The sequence below is a fragment of the Thunnus thynnus genome, chromosome 22 (genome assembly GCF_963924715.1).
Source record: "Thunnus thynnus chromosome 22, fThuThy2.1, whole genome shotgun sequence".
Lineage (NCBI taxonomy): Eukaryota > Metazoa > Chordata > Actinopteri > Scombriformes > Scombridae > Thunnus > Thunnus thynnus.
This window is the reverse complement of record NC_089538.1, coordinates 16,390,791-16,409,531: the sequence shown is the minus strand read 5'-3', so window position 1 is coordinate 16,409,531 and position 18,741 is coordinate 16,390,791. Positions and strand designations below refer to the sequence as shown.

At 39.1% G+C, this 18,741-nt stretch overlaps 1 protein-coding gene across 1 annotated transcript in view; it reads right to left on the bottom strand.

The window, feature by feature from the left end:
* vax2 (ventral anterior homeobox 2) overlaps positions 1 to 18,741 on the bottom strand; it is a 30,580-nt gene that overhangs the window by 9,574 nt on the left and 2,265 nt on the right. The window contains exon 2 of the mRNA XM_067580097.1: positions 14,368 to 14,555. Within this exon, the coding sequence (XP_067436198.1) occupies positions 14,368 to 14,555 (188 nt within the window). The remainder of the gene's footprint in view (positions 1 to 14,367; positions 14,556 to 18,741) is intronic.

The window sequence follows — 18,741 nt, the reverse complement described above, 5'->3', positions numbered from 1 at the left end:
CAGTTAGCTTACAGTATATCTCCTAAAACACCTGCGTGCCAGCATGAGAAGGAGCTTGCCTAATTGGGTGGCATGAGTTAGATGCCAAACCTCGCTGTTAATTGTGTGGAGGTGATCAGGCCAGCTGGTGTTGGTGCACAGTATCACTGCACTGTTAGGGTTAGGCAGGCTCAACAGGCAGCTAGAGCAAGTGAGATCATAGTTTCAGCTACTGACCACGACACAAATAATGGGATCGGAGAGGATCCCACAGCTCAGAGGGGAATACTGACGCCAACAAGTCTTACTGCAAAGACCCAAAAGAGGCACAGAGGGAGGGATAGTGGAGACGGAGATAAGAAGGGAGATGGAGGGGGGGAGAGACGACAGGAGGGTGGGATGAGCCGCTAAAGTGATCTGTGTGTTGCTGCTTCTCCTTCTTCCTTGTTAGCTCACACTCTGCCTCTCTAAGATCTTTCTCTGTATTGCACTCATGCGCCACAGATTGCCAAACACCCACATCCCATAAAAGGCTTTCACTACAGATGAAACTCCCAACCAATCCTTTCCTGTTATCCCCGTTCTGTGGGTGTGGCTCACTTTTCTGCTCACATCACAGTCCTCCTATCCATTGCGTGGGGGGAAAAGAAAAAAAAAAAAAAAAGCGTGCTGGTGTTTTACAGGGATTTTATTAGAGAGGGAAAATGATGAGAAGAGAAGAAAACAAAGCTGCCTTTGGTACATCTACACTATTGGATGTAAATCCTTTTTAATGGGATCCAGGGTTCAGAGCTGGGGCAGAGATTACCAAGGGAGATCTGGATCTAGCGTGACCTGCATTTGCCCCGGCCTCGCCCTCTGCACCCCGCCCTGCCGCACTCTGGCCTGCCAGGCGAGGCCAGGATAGGGTTAGAGCCCGGCTGAGGAGGGCAAAACTGAGACTGTGCGAGATGTAGACGTGGTGAGTGATGAGCAAAATAACAACAGGAAGTTGAATTTAAACATATTCACCTTATTAACTCTATTATTATTTTCATTATATTTTTAAATCAAATAGATCATTACATCATTGAGAACATGTCCTTAATGATAAAGAAAGAGGCTCATTGGCTCCTACTAAAGATCGTGTCATGAATTTTAAAATGTTAAGTGTCTTCCTTAAACAGCTGGGCATCGTAGTTTTCAACAAATGTTGCTCAAACAAACTGCAATTGTGCATTTGTTGGGGACTATTTTAAGTTGCGGATTAATACATGTTTGGTGCCCTAGTAAGTATTTTCAGCAGCACAGTGATCAACTCAAAATAAACTACAGTGCCCACGTTGATTGCAATGAAGGAACATGTCACGCAAAGCAACACTGCTGCTCATTTATGGGTTTTTTTTTATAGATTTTGGATAACAATGGAGGTCTATGACACAGAGAAATAAGATTTATCTGACCTTAGTTTGTTGGATAAATTCATTATTGGTTTGGTCTTTTCATTGGTTTTGTTAACACATAAAAAATAATAATAGTAATATAATAATATCCCCAGACTTGTCCTTTAACAAAACTGACTGATTCCTTATGTATAATCTGAAAATGTGTCCAAACTTTTGACACATTTTCAGATTAACATTTTCAGATCAAGTTAAAAAATGTAAATGATTTGCAAGGCAGCAAGAGTGTATTTATGAGATATATAGTGTACATACATGCACGTATGTACATAACTGTATATTTTCCTTATTTTCCTTAAATACAGAGGGATTTTTTGTATTCATCCTTATTCTTATTGCCTATTACATTTTTTATTCTATTGTTATTTAAAATATTTCCCCTTTTTATCCATCTTCTGTGTATGTAGCATGACGGGGACAACAACTGCATTTTTTTATATAATTACAATTAAGCTGAACCTTGATGAGGGGTGACAGAAGGATGCGTGTGAAGGTTTTTGTGTTACCTTTTCCCTCCTTTTTTTGCCTTTTTCTCATCATTTTTCACTTTTATTATTTTTGTTGTACTTTTAATATTATTTCAGTTGTTTAAACATGTTTGTGCTGTTCTGTATGAATTGTGTGAAATGCAACTTAAAAAGTTGGTATCAAAAAAGGGAAACTGCACATTTTTTATAATAAGCAAAGAATGTAACATGCTAAAGTAAATATTAAATGAACAGATGAAAAAATGCACACATACACATCAAGACATTGTAATAAAAGGTAAGTAAGTAAAGGTAAGTAAAGGGAAATACACTAAAAGTAACACATAAAGTGTGTATGTATATTTACATGAAGAGTTCAGAAATATACCATGCATGATTTATGTAGAAATTAAACCAATATTATTGTTTAGAATTAAGTTTAAGACTTTTTATTACTTTTAAATCTCTCCAATGTTTGGCTACATTAAATATTTCTGGTATTTGAACTTATTATTCTGCACTGAGACTCTTCAGGTCTGGAAACTAAATGCTGTTAAACAGTTCTTAAAACTTAAAAAAAAGAAAGAAAAAAAAAGCTTTTTAAAACCTACCTGTATAGATTTATTACACAAATGATTTAACATAGTTTGTATTTAATTTTGTTTTAATCCTCTTTGTATTTTTCTGTAGTTTTATTTGCACATGTTCAGCACTTTGTGGTTTTGAAAGCTGCAATAGAAATAAAGTTAATTTACTTACTTAATTGTTGTCTGATGATTACAGGTATGTGAATATGTCTAGTAGTGTCTTGAGAAAATACAAAAATACATTGAAAACATTTAAAAACGAAAAAAAACACTGAAATTCATAAAACTGACAATGCTACACCTCCAGTTAAACAAAGTGGCTTTTTTTTTATTTTAAATATCCCTCCCTGTGTTATGTCCCGCCCCACTGTCTCGAAGTGAAAATGAGGAAGCAAGATGCTCTAAAAAAAAAAAAAAAAAAGAGCAGCAGAGGGGGAAGAAAGAAGAAGCCGGAAATCAGGAGTGAAGCAGGCAAGACGGGACATAGTCAGACGGAGGTGGGACACGAGGGGCTGGCGAGGTAGGGGATGAATATGAAAACGATGGGGGCGAATGTATGCGGGGCGTAGCAAATTCAAGGTCAGGGAGAGATGATCAGACCAGCACGCATGAATACACAGGCCAGTCGGGCAGAGGTCAGCCAATCAGCGACCTGCGTGGTTCTAGACAGCTGTAAACAGAGCGACGGGCAAACTGGGGTAGAGGTAGAAAGGTTAAGCCAGATCAAGACCCAGTATACAGATCAACTGGGAATCCATATGTGTCTGTTCGATAAATCAGCTAGGGTCCGCCATGTCCCAACATGATACCACGCCAAGTCGCAACGGAGCAGAAAGGAGAAAATTCCAATAAAAAAAATATGTTTTTTATGATTCTTTCATGTTTGTACTACATTGTTTGTCCCTATTGTATTTCTATTACTGTGTTTTAATCACTTTACATCCCAGCTTTACTGTGATGCAATAAAGCTGAAGTGAGCTAAGCTACGACAATGAAAAGCATTAACTAAAAACATCCAAGTGATAAAACACACTCTCCTGCCTGCGCCGCATAATGCCGGTAATGCAAAGTGAAATGAAGGATTGTGACGGTAAAGTCTTTAAGAAGGACGCTTGGTGACTGTCTTTCACACTTTCTATGACCCCTCCAGCAGCCCGGTGCTCCCACTGTGACCCTGTTCAGACCCTCTGATCCCAGGCATGTGATGAGCCGCAGCACACAATGAAAACTCTTTTACATGGAGATTGTACCAGGCGGACCAGCAGCTACTGAACTGTATGTAACGGACCACTGGACACTCAACTATATGTAATGTAACGGACCAATGGCAGCTCAGCTGTCTGTTCAGCTGTATTGTATGTGACGGACGAGTGGACGACCAAAAAGTAACAAGGGACCAACTGTGTCTGATGGATCAACACATCAGTCTCGTTTTAAATCTGTCCCAAATTATATACATGATAGCAGAACCAATTAATCACAGTTAAAATGATTAGCTTTTATAATGAAACCTGTACAAATTGGCTACAGTAAATCTGCAGTTTAGAGTTTAAAAAGGTCATTTGACAGACCAATAAAAAAATGGGCACATTACCCTCCCAGAACATGAGGTGGAAAAGTAAAAAGAAGAATCATCTAACATATGTTTAATTTTGTTGAAAGTAAACATCAAAAAGATCTTTTTCAGCGGTTAACAGCAAATATTTAAACTGTTTTTTTGAGGAATGTAACAAGTACAAAATGGGTTTTCACAAAAGCAAAACTTGGAGCTCTTTTAGTGTTTGGCTGCAGGTATTTTGAGCTAAAAAGCATCTACTTAAGCTACATTTGTTCCAAAATTGACTGAAGCACAACACTTCATGGGTTATTTAACTAAGTAGTGACTTAAAAACTCTCAGATCAACTGACAAGTGTCGTAAAATTAAGGGAGAAAAATGCATTTTCTGTCTTAAACTCTGTAACAGTTTATCTCTCATTATTAGATCATACAATTCAATTAACATTAAAAAAAAATCTCCTAAAGATATTCCCTCACTTTTTTTACTCTATATTTCTGTTTTGTTATTCTTTTTAGTTGCTTTTGTGTTTGTTTACTATCCTGACAGTTTCATGTTTTGTGTTACATGTTTTTATTGTGAAGCAACACTATATCTTACCTTTAAAAATAACCATACAAATAAATCTTTACTCTCTCATTTCTGGGTTAAATGAGAATAATCAGATTTTAGTCCAGAAAACAATGTTCATGGACGTCAGGTTCTTTGCGGGTAGAAAACACTGCATATATAAATACAACTTCTGAAATAATGACAAATTAATTTCAGTAGTTTTTACACCACATATGTGTGTTAGATCAGTGGTCCTCCAGCTGGTTATAATCAAGTATTGAAATTGCACTAAATTAATGTAAAGAACGTTTTTGTTTTTGTTTTTTTTAAAGTCTGTGTTGACATCAGCATTACGAAACCTCAGATGAAAAAAAAGTCACTGGCACGCCATTGCATCCCTCCTCACTCTGAACCCCTGCACACTGCTTGTGCAAACACATCTAGCGTCGATACGAGCCTCCCCTGCAGCAGACGATATCCTCTCCTCCTCCTCCTCCTGCTGAACTCTTCATCCCGTGCACCTCCGCACTGACCAACATCCTCCTCCTCCTCTTTCTCCCTTTCTCCCTCCTGGCTCATCTCACCACCCCAAACCTCACGTTTTTCAACCTGTCTCGCACCCTTTTAAACCTTTGCTCCTTTCATCACCACCAACATCACATTTTATCTGACCTCTAAACCTCGAAACCTCCCGACCTGCCCGAATAAACCTGATCTGGTCATCCATCGCCGCAGCACATGTCCAGCCAGGTTCAGCCAGGGGTTAACCCCGTCTTATAGAATCGCTGGTAGATATGGCTGCCTAATCCTCCTTAGTACAAAAGCACTTGGGACTGTTATGAGGCAAATAGGAGTATGCACGCACATCCAAACCAAAGAGGGCAGGTGCTGAGCTGAAAGTGAGCAAATTCATGAAATAAACAAATAAACAGCTCGCACGCTGCAGGGCTCCAACTGTTTTGAGGCCCACCTCTTTCTCTCTCTCTCTCTCTCTCTCTCTCTCTCTCTCTCTCTCATCATCCCTCTACCCCTCCCTCCTGTCCTCCGTCCATTCACCACCCTCTTCCCACCCGGGCGAACCCCTCCAGGTTTCGATAACAACCTTTACCGCCTCCCTTCACGTACCGCCACGCCGGAGAGAAATCTGCTGCACCCAGTCACCAAAAAAAACCAGCAGGGGTTTTAATGTGGTCCATGACTTTGCTTGCATGTCACCCCACCGTGACTAGAATCACCTTCGGCAAAAAAAAAAAAAAAAAAAAAAAAAAAGTGTTGGGTGTTTGCCACGCAGCCTCATGACGCCCAGTAACCCTGACTTAACCAACAATGACATTTCTTTTTCCTTATCTGAACCGAGCTGTCGTGTGCTGCACAGATTATAAAGCCCTCTGAGGCAAATTTATGATTTTGAGCTACATAAAGAATATGGACTTGTCTATTTTCTTATAAATGTGTGAATGTTTTCGGCATAAACACATGGTGGGGATTCAGCATTCCCTTTCCACTGGCAGGTGTCTGTAAGCTCCCACTCAGGTAATCCGCCAGTTTAATTGCATTACACATTTGCCTGGTAAATGACACAAAGTGGCTGCATGGATAACCTTTGACCGCGCTGACTCGTCTGGTGACTCGTGGGGTCAGACTTAAGGCTTTCATAGTGTGTGTGTGTGTGTGTGTGTGTGTGTGTGTGTGTGATTGTGTAAGTGTGTGTGAGTTTGAGAGAGAAAAGGATGGAGGAGAGAAGTGGAAAAACCTCTTGTATCCAATTTTGTTGATTTTCCTGTTTTCACATCAGTTGAAGGATTACATGGTCCTCCGTATGTTTAGAAAATTACACCATCCTTGGCGTCGCACGCACACTTGACTCTGCCAGAAGCTGATGAAACAAGTCAATTCAATCTGAGAGTGATTGGGGTCAAAGGCAACTAAGAATTAATTGCTATTATGTTCTTCTGATTATCTAATCAACTGATTAGATAATCAGAGGCCTCACAGGTTTCTTCTCGACCATCATCGAGTCACAAAAGTTCCTGTTCTGAAGATGATGCTCGCCGCGGAGGAAAGAGTTACACAAACACGACAACACGAAGCCCAAACATTTCTACTGAAACTGAAAGCACAAAGGCAGCAAGTGTGTGTCTGTCTGTCTCCCTTCCTATCTCTTTCTCTATTCTGAGTGTTTGGACAAACCCCGTACTGTGCGGCCGCCTCTCCGCTACATCTGCACAGCTATACGTCATGGCCGGGTCCTCTACGCCCCAGACAAGTGGCCAGACACCGTCTGTCTGGGTCGTCATGGAGAACAATACACACAACGAGGACATTCACTGTATGTAGACACACGCACACACACATATACACGTATACAACTTGTCATCTTGTCTCGTCTATCGTCAGCCTGCAGAGGGAAACAGAGATTGATGTGTAATTGGGGATCCAGTACAGGGTATATTTAGTTAAAATGTTCTACAGAATGTGGCATCAAATAGAATATTTTTGTCTTTTGAGCAGAAAAAAAGCAGAAACATTTCAGTTTTCTCTTCATATCAGCGGCTGTTTGCTTTATAATGATGAACCAATCAAGCTAAAAGTGTGTTTTTACTGTATTTACCTCTAAAACACTCCATAGGCACTTGTACTATCCCAGTATCACATTATTCAAATGCTTTAGATGTGTTCTACAGGTGTAACTTGTTAACAGGGAAATGCAATTTTCCAGGTTTCATAAGAGGTTACATAAAGGCCGCCAGGGTCACCTAGTTTTTATAGAGTCAGTCTTTCCGGATTCTTCATCCCGCCAAAGTGCTTATGAGCAGGACTTTACGGTTGCTTCTCTGTGGCGAACCCTGACCTCTGACCTCCCTGTAAAGTGGGGGAAAACAAAAAGCGAAAAAAAATACAAGACAGTGACAAGAAATATTGTCTGAAAGTTTTCGCAGCCTCAACTAAACTGTGCTCGAGGCTGTTTGAGAAGTCGTCCGTCCAAGAGAAAAGACAACGGCAGGGTGTGAGAGGAATTGTGACACTGATCTCAGATGACTTGCACACCTGTCGGACGGTGGTGTTCATATCAAGTATGTGAGTACACTGACCAAACGTGTTTTCAGATGCTACGTTAGTAAAGATCACTGCTGCTCTTTTGCCTTTGCTTGTCCTCACAACATGATCCTGTTGGCTACTGTACACTATCTTTATATAAACTTTATGTGTTTAGCACTTTTCTTTGACTGTAAGCCAATAAAATCAAAACATCTGTGCAGCAGACACATTTATATTTATATTTTAGTTCAGCAGTTATTCACAGTGGAGTCAAAAACTTGATTTCAAACACTCAAACTAACACGAATGCCTGAATTTCAACCAAAGCTCACGTTACACACATGTACCTTTAATTTCAAAGGGTTAGATCACAGCAACACCTTCACACACACATTGTGTGGAGCTCCTGATCTTCTCCTCATCCTCCTGGAAATATTTCTACACTTTGACCTGACACTAAACAAAACCAAAAAACAAAAAGCCACACCAGAGTGAGACAAGTGTTTGCCGGGATACAAATGAAAGCGTTTTAGAGCCGTCTCCGTGTTTTAAAAGCTCTCCACAGGAGCTCGACTCTGTGTGAACGCTAACTGCTCTGAGCCCCAACATGCAACCGACTCAGAGTCACACGGAAAAACACAAACACACACACACACACACACACACACACACACACACACACACACACACAAACACACACACACACACACACATAAACTAAATCTCTACTGCACCAGGATCTGGATTTTAAACTCTTGGGATGTAACGTCAGATGCAACATGAAGGCTGAAAGCACACAAACTCTACAAACAAGTAAAAGCACTTGTGTGTGTTTACATTCATAATCACAACCAGCTAATATTTGCTCATATTTAGCTACTTTAATTATTTTTGCTCATTAAAATCTCAACTAGATTAAAAATTGAGCTTTCACCTTCTTATCAAATTCTCCATAACATCATACACACCTTTTTTTAACAATAAACACCCCCAAAATGTGCACATTTTGTGCAAAAATCTAAATCCCTAAACTCTTTTTCCTCCCTACAAAGTGTGTTTGTACTTTTCCTACAACAATTTCACGTGACTGTGACTGAAAGACAGTAATAGTGGTGTTATGGGGATTATTCACCCCAGAAAATCCTGTTTCCTTTTCCAAACAACACTTGCACAGGTTCAATAATTTGTGACACCTAAAGATTAAATGAAAAAAAAAATCACAAAAATACCCTCAAAATCCTGTTTCACTGTGTCTTTAAACAAACAAGATGGAAAAAAGGGGGAAATAAATGAAAATATTTGCACACTTATGTGCATTAGTCAGCCTTACATTAAAGATTAACCACCATGACCATCACTGAGCTCTCTCCCATTTGCTGCAGGATTAAACCAGTTTAATGCAGACCGGAGACCATTAAATCCATAGCTTCTCCATGGAAGGGCTGCAAACAACAATAGACTGATACAATGGTGAAGTACAAGTCAGCTGCACTCAACTGGCAGGACTGCGGAGGAGCTTAAAGTGACCGCACAGCTCTGCGTCCTAAAACCCTCACACTGCAAACACCAGTTGGAACGAGCAGGACGAGGTGAAGGATTTGATGAGCTTTGGTCTTTTTCTTACAATAAAATAGAAAAAGAAAGGTGGTAGAAAGAAGTTTGCCTCATATTTAGTCTGAGGATGTGAGTTTAAAAGCCTCCAAAATGCTCATATAATAACTTAAAGAGAGTCCTATAAAGCCAAAAAGGTGTCTTGAGAGAAAAAAGTAGATCCAAACAACAGTTATATCATTTTTTTCAGTTTTGAGACATGAAACAGTCCTAGAAATAATGAATTTAGCAGTAAATGTTCTTCCTCCACACACAGGAATCACCAGAACATACCTTCACAAGAGCTGAAGTCTGCATGAACATCCACCAGAGTCCTCAATAACCTGTGATCATCCATCAGCAAACTGATGATGAAGGTGACTGAAATGAACTAGGAGGCTTCCATGTTTTAGTTCAAGGTTTTCAGTGTGTGTGTGTGTGTGTGTGTGTGTGTGTGTGTGTGTGTGTGTGTGTGGTTGAAAGACTCATACACACACACACACTCACCGCCCCCTCCTGCTGTGTTGCCCTGTAGCGGGGAGCCACCTGCCGGGATGAAGGGAGAGCTCTGACGTGGTAACGGATTACTCGGTAACGCGTTACTGAGGAGCACGAGGAGCTATCCGTTTCCTCACGTGACGCCGCAGTCACTACAAAGACGCAAATAGGTGAGGAGACACGCGCTTTAGCCGCCAGTAACACATCACAGTGAAGTTGAATTATCCGCAAATGCGTCCAGTAAACCAATGAAACTGGATTGGAAGCATAACTTTGATGAAATGTGGCGTTTTTCTATCCGCAGGTGGAGCAACTTTTTCATTTTTTTTGTATTTTTGGAGCAGATCAGCGACATTGATGTTGGATATGAAGGCTGCGCGGTTTAAATTTACGCATTTACGAGTTTTAAAGAACGAAACAGAAACGTAAAGATATATAGGCGAACGTATCTTAAATGACTGACTGATATATTAACGTTAGTGTTACTCCTGAGAGACTCATCAACTAATACGCCACTCCACCCAATTTTTACACACTTTTATCATAAATTCTTGTCTATTGAACACTGTGGGTCTTGTTTTGTTGTGTTTATTCTTTGCTGCCTGAGTTTTTATAGGGCGAAAGGTTTTTGAGATGAAATTGCGCACAATAATCAGTGCGTCACATCAAATGTCAGTCTTAGTAAGTCCGTGTTTGAGCTTTTTAAGACGAAAAAAGATATAAAACGCGAGTCAGAGTAGAAAGAAATATATTTAAAATATCTTAAAACACAATTCAGGGTTTATGCTTAATTCTGAGCGTCCTGGCGAGACACTTTGGACACATTTGAGACGAATGATGTTTAATAATCACAGCCTACAGGTTAGAAACCCTGCTGTCAGTATTACTGCAGTTATCCTTAGAAATGTTGAAAAAGTCCAACGCAAAGTTTCAATAATTCGTGAAATTGTCAAATATTTTTAATAGTTTGGATGCAGATCGGAGCCCCCTTTTTGCATTTGGTGTGCATGCGTGAGTCCGTGCATGTGTGTGTGCGTGTGTGTGTGTGTTTCCAATGTCTGCTGCCTCATTGCGTGATCAGTTTGAATACCTGACCAAACTAATTGGAGTTACACCATGGGTCAATGACCAAATCCCCAAACATTGTTAAAAAACACTTAACGATCCAACCTCCCATATTACTGTAATTAGTAATTCTGTTTCAGTCACAGATAAAGAGGCCTGTCATGTTTATAAAAGTTGATTTTTTTTAAAATTGCATTAGTTGTCATAAAGTTTCTTAAAGCTCTTCTTTGAGGTTAAAATTGAAAACAAAGATTTTTTTTTTTTTACATTTCTGTCAGAATTTTTCAGGCTTCCGTGTTTTACAAGTTAAGTTGGGTTTTGCGCCACGATGAACACAACGAAGAGTCTGATTTGAAAGAAAATGTCCGTGTTTAGTTTTTCTGTCAGCTATGAATGCGACAGGTTTATAAAGTGCCGAAGAGTGGCAGACAAAACTACAAATTTTTTTGACAGAAACTGAAATTTCAGCAGAATAAATTGTGATTTCGGTTGCAATTACTGAATATAATCGAAAAAATAAGAAGTTAGAGGCTGTTGTGCTGAAAACAAAAACTCTTTATATACTGATTTATATGTAAAGTCGGTGCTGATCCCAAACGACAAATGATTTATTGTTTTGTTGGTTTGTTTTCCAAACGAAACGAACCAGAGAGAAAAACCCAAGTCGCAGATATAGATAGATAGATAGATAGATAGATAGATAGATAGATAGATAGATAGATAGATAGATAGATAGATAGATAGACGCTCTTTGCTATAATAGAGCTGCTTTTAAACCAAGCGGTTTTAATTTGGGCCTGGAAATCAAATCACTGCCAGAAAACCTGAAAAAAAACCCTTGAGGCGCGACCCAAAAACACCAACAAACACTGTCAGTCACCTGAAAACCAGAAAAACAGCTAAAATAACTCAAGCAAAAAAAAAAAAAATAAAAATGGAGCTAAAAGTTTGAGAGCCTCCAGCTTCCTTTTATTAACTTGCATGATTAGCCTTGAATGGTACATTTGCTTAAAAACATGCAAAAGCCACAAATAGAAAGAATTTAATAATAATAAAAGAGGCAAAACTCCGCTAATGCCAACTAAAAGCCTTTCGATCATTCTTAAAAGCTGCTTCAATAGCACAAAGCATTAAGACTTTTTTCAATGCAATGGGTTTAATATTTCACACCATTACTGAGGAGACTTCTTATTATTTACATTTTGTTCTCTGTTGAAGGTCAGACTGTTTTCAGGCGGTTTCATTCAGTCAATCCTCTGCTGCCCGGCTTCTCCTCAGCAGCAGCAGGAAGCTGAGGCCCTCCCATTAACACCCCTAGTGTCAGCACTAATGAGGAACACAGTGGCTCTGTGTTCCCAAAAACTACACACACACACACACACACACACACACACACACACACACACACACACACACACACACACTCACACACTCACACACTATGTTTGAATGGTGTTACTACTTGCTTATTTTTCAGGCCACAGTGATGATGCGTAAAGTTCCTGTTTGAGTCCTACAAAGAATTTTATTCCGTTTTCAACAAGTGTTTTTACACAACTGGCGACTAAAACCAGTTTCCAGCTGTCAGAATTGAAATTAAATATGCTACATGTCAGTTTTATTTCCTCCTTACTGTTATTTGATGTTGCTCTATTTGGCGCGTTTGTTTTTTCGGGGGTTTCGTTGTGACATATTTGGTGTAGCTGCAACTACTACTTGTTTGTTTTATTATTATTATTCATTTTTGTACCATTTTGGACAAATATCTTCTTATAATCCCAGAATTTCTCTTGTTTTTATAAAAAGTGTCCACGTGGAGACACTTGCTCGTGGGTTATTTGGTCATCGCGTATACATATACACACACACACACATAAGGCTTTTTGTTGTTGTTGACTTAAATTAGTTTTTGAACCTTCCTACATAAGTGCAACAAGCTGATTCGGGTCTTCAGTGGGAATTAAAACTCTCCAGTAGTTCAGGGTTTCGTCCTCGAAGGCCTTTCAACTATAATATGTTGGATTCACAACTAAATTTGATGATTTTTACAAGCATGGTCGCCTAAAAATGAACCAGAAATGTTACAAATAGAGCACAAATGCTATAAATCTACAATATGTTAAACACATTTGTATTTATTATGTTGCTGCAGGCCTGTTGGTCGAGTCAAGCTAGAAAACTGCGCACTAAAATTCACCCCAAAAAATATATTTTTAAATATGGAGACTGCGGGAGTAAACTAAAAGTTGGCCTGAAACTACTGTGCATTGCATCATTACTGCATAACACACATTCCTGTTGCTGTGAACAGTTAGTGGATGTGTACGTGATGACGGCCGTGATAAACACGGAGGGGTTGGGCTCGTTGGGCTCGTGGCGCTGCAGGGAAAATTTGAATGAAACGCGCGAGGTCAATGAACGAGTGTCTGCAGTGTTCAGAGAGGTGATACGGAACATTATAAACACATTATAAAAACATACAGCTGCAAACAGCTAATTAAAGTAAATAGGACGAAGGATTTATGTGGCCTGACAGATGTTTTTATCTTTACATAAATGTACAATTAAATGAAGTGTGACACAGATACACAGGAGCAGTCATATTTTCTTATGTCTTTATCTGAAGTGTTCAGTATAGAAACGAAATGCGACAGTGAGACAAAATGAAACAGGATACACACGTGTGTTTGCTGCGTCCTGAACATTGTAACCCAATTCGATCCAAATAGCCCTTAAAATAACAAAAACTCCATTTTTAAAAATTGATAATGTTGGATTTTAGTTCAGGTTGTCTGTGTGCTGACTCATCTGATTTTCTCAATAAATAAATAAATAAATATTGTGTATTCAATAATGTTTTTTTTAATAACATCTCTTTTGTAAATGTGGCTAAAAATGTTTAAAACTGAACAACATAATTAATCACGTGCTGTTGATAAATATGCTGTATTAATACACTGATTAATCGGGCAAATGTGGACTTTACTATAGTTTTTAGTCTCAGCTCAGGCCGTTTTATGAAGGCTTTGTGCTCGCTTTAGGCCACTATATTCTTTGTCCCACAAACCCTCGGGGCCTATTTTTGGATTATTATTTTTATTAGCGTCTGTTTCCACCTACGTGCAGTAAACATTAAACTAAAAATCATGCCTGCACTAGCAGACTGTGATTGACAGGTGTAACAGGCCTGTTTCTGCAGCCACAGCCGAGGAAGAGTGTTTTGGGGCGGGGGATGTTACGTCGCTCCTCGCCTCTGATTGGCTGAGGAGCCAATTAATGGCTCTAAACGCACCTGTGGCCAAATCATTTAAAATTTTAAGCTAATGCTAATCAAAACCATCTGCTTTAGCACAGAAAATAAAGCCACCGCTATATGCTCCTAAATTACTATCAAAATATCCTTAAGGCCTATGTTGCCTAGCAACCGGTGGCTGCTAGCCTACTAGCTAGGCCTACATTGTTTGGCGGAATAATCTGTCGTCATTATTCGTTTAAAATATGTATAAAATATCTTTTTCGTTGCTTTGTTGTTTGTTTTTTGTTATTTGGTTTTTTTTCCCGTAGCAAATGTCAGTTTTTGTCTTGGTCTTACCTGCGTTTCTGAGAGATTCAGCTGCCTGGCGAGCTCGGTGCGCTCGCGCCCCACAACGTACTGGCACCGCTGGAACTCGAGCTCGAGACGATACAGCTGCTCTGCGGTGAAGGAGGTCCGCGTGCGCTTGGGCCTGTCCAGGTCGAGCCCCTTCGGCAGGACGATCTCCCGGATGGTGCCTTTGGCGTCTGTCCAGAACAAAAACAACGAACACAAAGTCTCAGTGAAACATGACAGAAACTGGAGCAACCTGGGCTATTATTAAAGAATCTTATTGTTTTTTACTATTATTATTATTAATGTCGTCTAGCTAAACTAAAATCGAACTTTAACCACTTTTCAGCAGTTTAAGGCTGTAAAAACAGTTAGAAACACCTTCCTACAGGCTGTGAATAGTGAATCTGCTCCCACATGGTGCCAAACTGATGTAATATTTATCACCAGGACTATTGGCTAATGGACGCTTGAGTGCCTGAGCGTTTTTGAGATAAACAAGCTACGTCTGCGTTATTTTTAACAGAAAGGGGCGTTTAAAGGCTAACAGAGGTAGAATAGGCTCTATTCTGTTGTAAGCTATTTACACAACTGTCACTGCGATATGTTGAAAATGATTTTCAAGGCAAATCCTCTTTTCTGTAACTGTGTTTACATTAGTATCAGTGTGCTTGTTCATAAAAAGGCCTCAAGTCGTCATGGTCTACAATCAGTCCCTTAATAGGACTATTTCGTTACTTTATTAGACTAAATATTTGTGAAAATGAACATTTAAACTGAATAAAATGTGTTAAGATTCGCATCGTGGCCAAAACTCCTAAATTGCGCACGCGCTGCCTCTGCGTAACGTTAGTCCACGTGATCACAGCCTCACGCTAGGTTAGGTTTGAGAGCTTAAAGGAAACGCGTCTGGTTTTCTTAATGTATGAAACTCTAATTAAAGTCGATTAAAAAAAAACAAAGCATAGCAGACAGAAAATTTTATCTGACACGTTTATACACAGGAAGTAGTAAAATCAACCATCAAATGTTCATTCTTGTTCATCCAACGCTTTGTACGCTGAGTAGCGAATCTCTGTCCTGACTGTAAAAACTGGGATATTAAATGTGTTTCACTGAGTCGCGTTGCGCAAACACGCGGTATAGATTTATTTCTATGGATGACATTTAATTAATTAAACTCCAAACTAGTTGGAGAATGTAGCTAATCAAGCGCTTCACTCTCAACACTGTTTCCATTCCAAGTAATACGGCTGTGCGTCATTATCCATCCACAACAACAACAGCACGGCGTGTGTGTGCGTGTGTGTGTGTGTGTGTGTGTGTGTGTGTGTGTGTGTGTGTGCTCCTGAAACAAGCTATTGTTAAACAGGCTACTTGCCCTTTCGTTCGTTTTAGTGAGGTCTGTTTGGCTTCAGGTTACTGCTGTTATTGTGCTTTTTTATTTATATATTTATTTTATTTGTATTGTATTTCCCTCTCTGTGGCCTGAGACATCCTGTTCATCTGATCTGTGAAGAATTAGCTGCTTGTGGTTGTTTCCAAAGCTTGTCTGAAAAACTAATTTACGCTTTAAAAAAAAAAAAAAAAAAAAAAAAAAAAAAGTTGAGAATACAAACACAATCAAAAGTATGTTGAAGTAAATTAGAATATTAGTAAAGGTGCCATCGCACTCCGCTCTGGATCCAGAAGCCTACGGGATATTATCAACACACTGCTCACAAATAAATAAAAATAAATAAACCACAATGCGTTAAATTTGGCTGCAGTCCACACATGTTGGGGGTTCCTAAATAATTTCTTCCCACGCTGAAGTCCTTCGATATTTCACATAATATCAATAGTCTAAAAAAAATAGGCTACCTGAATATTTATTCGTATTTACCACATCCAATGGAGGCGCAGGTCAGACAAGACCTCCTCTTTGTCCAAGGTTTTTCAACTCATGAAAAATGCAATCCGTTAAAATATGGAGAACCCTGAATTAAATATGAAACAAAACTGATTCAACCGAACATCCGTACTGTTCCTATAGGAAGGCTACCGGCTACAGTCAAAAAAAACTGAGGTCAAATATTTATTTATTTTTTTAGCTAAAGGCAAAATTTTGGACTCTTTTTAAAGTTGCGTCACCACTTATATAAACTACTTGCATAAACGCGCAGTAATGAAAAGGTCAGTAAAACATATAAAGGCTTATAAATTACAGGAAGATTCGTGCGTAAAAGAAAAAAATACTTAAATACTTAATAAAAACAGTAATTTCATTAGTTATGTTCCTGCACACCTTCGTCTGTATTTAACAGTTATTTCAATCATAATGTAAAAGACAGTTATTCTTAAGTTATTCTTAAGTATTTGTTAGCCTACAGGCCCAAAACACATCATGAAACACGCTTGCGAGGTCTCCATCTTTACGCACGCAGAACAATTTTGCGTAACGTCTCGCAGGGCAAGTGAGATATTGCACCAAAGAGGCTGTAAACCTTCCTAATCGAGCAAACACACCGTAGAATACATTCACAACTTCTCTTTTTCAGGCGCAAAACAAAAAAGCTCAAACCGTGATGGAAACATTTGCGAGCAGTAGCGAGCAAACAGCAGCTGCGAGCAGACCTGCTGACCTCCGGGTGACCCCGGCCTCTCTGCGGAAAACCCGAGCATCCAGCACTCAGCTTGGAAAACAAATAGTGACACTGCAGGCTTCGCTTCGGTGCTGCGAGCTGCATCTCCACCAAAAAAAAAAAAAAAAAACTCCTTCTGCAGGCCACTTGCTTCTCTAACCGGCCACCGTGAACCAGTGAAGGGACGCAGCACAATAGCGACCAGTGACAGGCGTCAACAGAGGACAACATATCAACGCCTTTTAGCTCATATGAGAAAATATATCTGGCGTTTCATGTATTGGGTCGCACCAGAAATTATGATCAACAGTGGAGAAATGATATAAAACTCTGGCTGACAGGTGACAACAGTGGCTCACTGATAATCAACATAATAAACACACAAAAATTGACAATTTTCTAATATTTCTTCCTGCAGTTGCTACAACAGACAACTTCTACTGGAACTGATCGAAACCCTGAAGAAGCTGTTTTACATTATTCACTCTGACTCAAGAGATTTGTTGTCGTATTTTTCCTCTCATGTATCATTTTCTATCTAAAACCGCTCGTGATAATATAATAATTTTACTTTGCCCTGTAGCTAAACGAGCTGTTGCTGCTCGAGCCAGGAAACCGCACGACTAAACGTTCAATGGGAAATAAAAATAACCAGCCAGCAAACCATAATATCCCCAACATAACCGAGAACTGATAGGCCGACATATTGATCCTGTCCACACATCAAGCATTTAGGCTTTGTGCCACTGCAGAAATGTCCTGCACAAAAATACCTGCAAGTAAATTCTTTGTTTGTTCTTTAAGGAGTTCTGAATGCATGTGAAGAAGCTGCTTGGGTTCTTGGAAAGCATCAGACAAACATTTCTTAACACCTTGCAAGAAATTCAGTGACTCACACTTTAAATACTTCCTCAAAAAATAAATAAATTCAAAATTGTAATTTCGTCTCGTTTGGGTTTATGGCGTGTTTACGTGCTGAAATAATAATTACAAATGTGCCAGGTGTAAATTAACTTACAAGTGCAGAGAGATATAAACATGTTTCTTTGTGTTTTTCTGAACTTTTGATGCCTTTTATGTTTCCCTGCAAACATTTCACACACATAAACTGCACAGTTTAATTTATAATCATTTATTCTGAGAGCATAAATTAAACTAACATTTTTAGGCTGGTTAATATCACTAAAACAGCTTCTAAATCACGTCGATTCTTTAAAAATATAATAAAAATAAATGACAGCAGATATCCTTTATTTTATGAATGGCTGCTGACTGCAGTGATTTTATCTGAATTTTCTAGATTTATTTATTTAAAGTCATTGAGAAACTGCTGGCCTCCAGCAGGAGGGCGTGGACACTCAGTATGATATTGAATTAAATATTATTCTGATGGTCATTAACATAACACACAAAGACAATCAGCCACTGACAACTAACCTAAGCTTCTAACTTGTGGAGAGGTGATGTTATATCAGCTCCTTTGTTTTTTTAAAGGCGAGACAACAAACAGCCTACAGGGTTGAATTTCACCTGATTATCCTGCACTTTTCTCTCCAGACCATTTTTCTTTGTTTTCATTTCTTTCTCAGGTCTGATTTCAAACAATCAGCCACACAGGTGTGTTTGAGAGGAATATTCATTAGACATGCACGAAAAAAAAGAGATAATATTCAGAAAAGAGCATTTTCTTTGTTTTTACTATGAATTTAAGGAATATTTTTTTTATATTTTCACCTGAACAAAGGTTTAACCAAAA